The 1,156-nt window shown below is 59.3% G+C and overlaps 1 protein-coding gene across 1 annotated transcript; it reads right to left on the reverse strand.

Annotated features, from left to right (window-relative positions):
- On the reverse strand, window positions 1–1,156 carry ACTB_G1 (actin beta/gamma 1; the record flags this gene model as incomplete). Its single annotated transcript, XM_005852283.2, has 1 exon — window positions 1–1,156. A coding segment is annotated over exon 1 (1,129 nt), but the record flags the coding sequence as incomplete, so codon positions are not given.

A 1,156-nucleotide genomic window follows, 5' to 3' on the forward strand; every position in this document is an offset into this window, starting at 1 on the left:
AAAAGCACTTGCGGTGGACGATGGACGGCCCCGACTCGTCGTACTCGGCCTTGGAGATCCACATGCTCTGGAAGGTGGAGAGCGAAGACAAGATAGAGCCGCCGATCCAGACGGAGTACTTGCGTTCGGGCGGGGCCACGACCTTCACCTTCATGGTGGGGGGCGCCAAGGCCGAGATCTCCTTGGTCATGCGCTCTCCGATGCCCGGGAACATGGTCGTCCCGCCCGACAAGACGATGTTGGAGTACAGGTCCTTGCGGATGTCCACGTCGCACTTCATGATCGTCTGGAACGTGCAGTCGTGCACGCCGCTCGCCTCCTTGCCGATAAAAGAGGGCTGGAAAAGCACCTCCGGCGCACGAAATCGCTCTGAGCCCAGCACGATCACGTTACCATCCGGCAGCTCGTAGCTCTTCTCCAGGCTAGAGGACTCCTCTGCCACCTTCAGCTCCTGGTCAAAGTCCAACGCCACGTAGGTCAGCTTCTCCTTGATGTCCCGCACGATCTCGCGCTCCGCCGTGGTCGTGAACGAGTACCCTCGCTCCGTCAGAATCTTCATCAAATACTCTGTCAGGTCTCGCCCCGCCAGGTCCAGACGCACGATCGCGTGCGGCAGCGCGTACCCCTCGAAGATGGGTACCGTGTGGCTCACGCCATCACCAGAGTCCAGCACGCAGCCCGTCGTGCGCCCGGAGGCGTACAACGAAAGCACAGCCTGGATATTTACGTACATCGCTGGCACATTGAATGTCTCAAACATGATCTGCGTCATCCGTTCACGATTGGCCTTGGGGTTCATCGGCGCCTCCGTGAGAAGAACGGGATGCTCCTCGGGCGCCACCCGCAGCTCGTTGTAGAACGTATGGTGCCAAATCTTCTCCATATCGTCCCAGTTCGTCACAATACCGTGCTCGATTGGATATTTCAGCGTCAACACACCACGCTTCGACTGCGCCTCGTCGCCCACGTACGCGTCCTTCTGGTCCATCCCCACCATGATCCCGGGATGCTTCGGTCGGCCCACGATGGAGGGAAACACAGCACGCGGAGCATCATCCCCTGCAAAGCCAGCCTTGCACATGCCGGAGCCGTTGTCAATCACCAATGCTTGCACATCTTCTTCCGCCATGGTCGATCAAGGTAGGGTGGTTATGAG

Source organism: Nannochloropsis gaditana (assembly GCF_000240725.1).
Source record: "Nannochloropsis gaditana CCMP526 unplaced genomic scaffold scaffold1552, whole genome shotgun sequence".
NCBI lineage: Eukaryota > Eustigmatophyceae > Eustigmatales > Monodopsidaceae > Microchloropsis > Microchloropsis gaditana.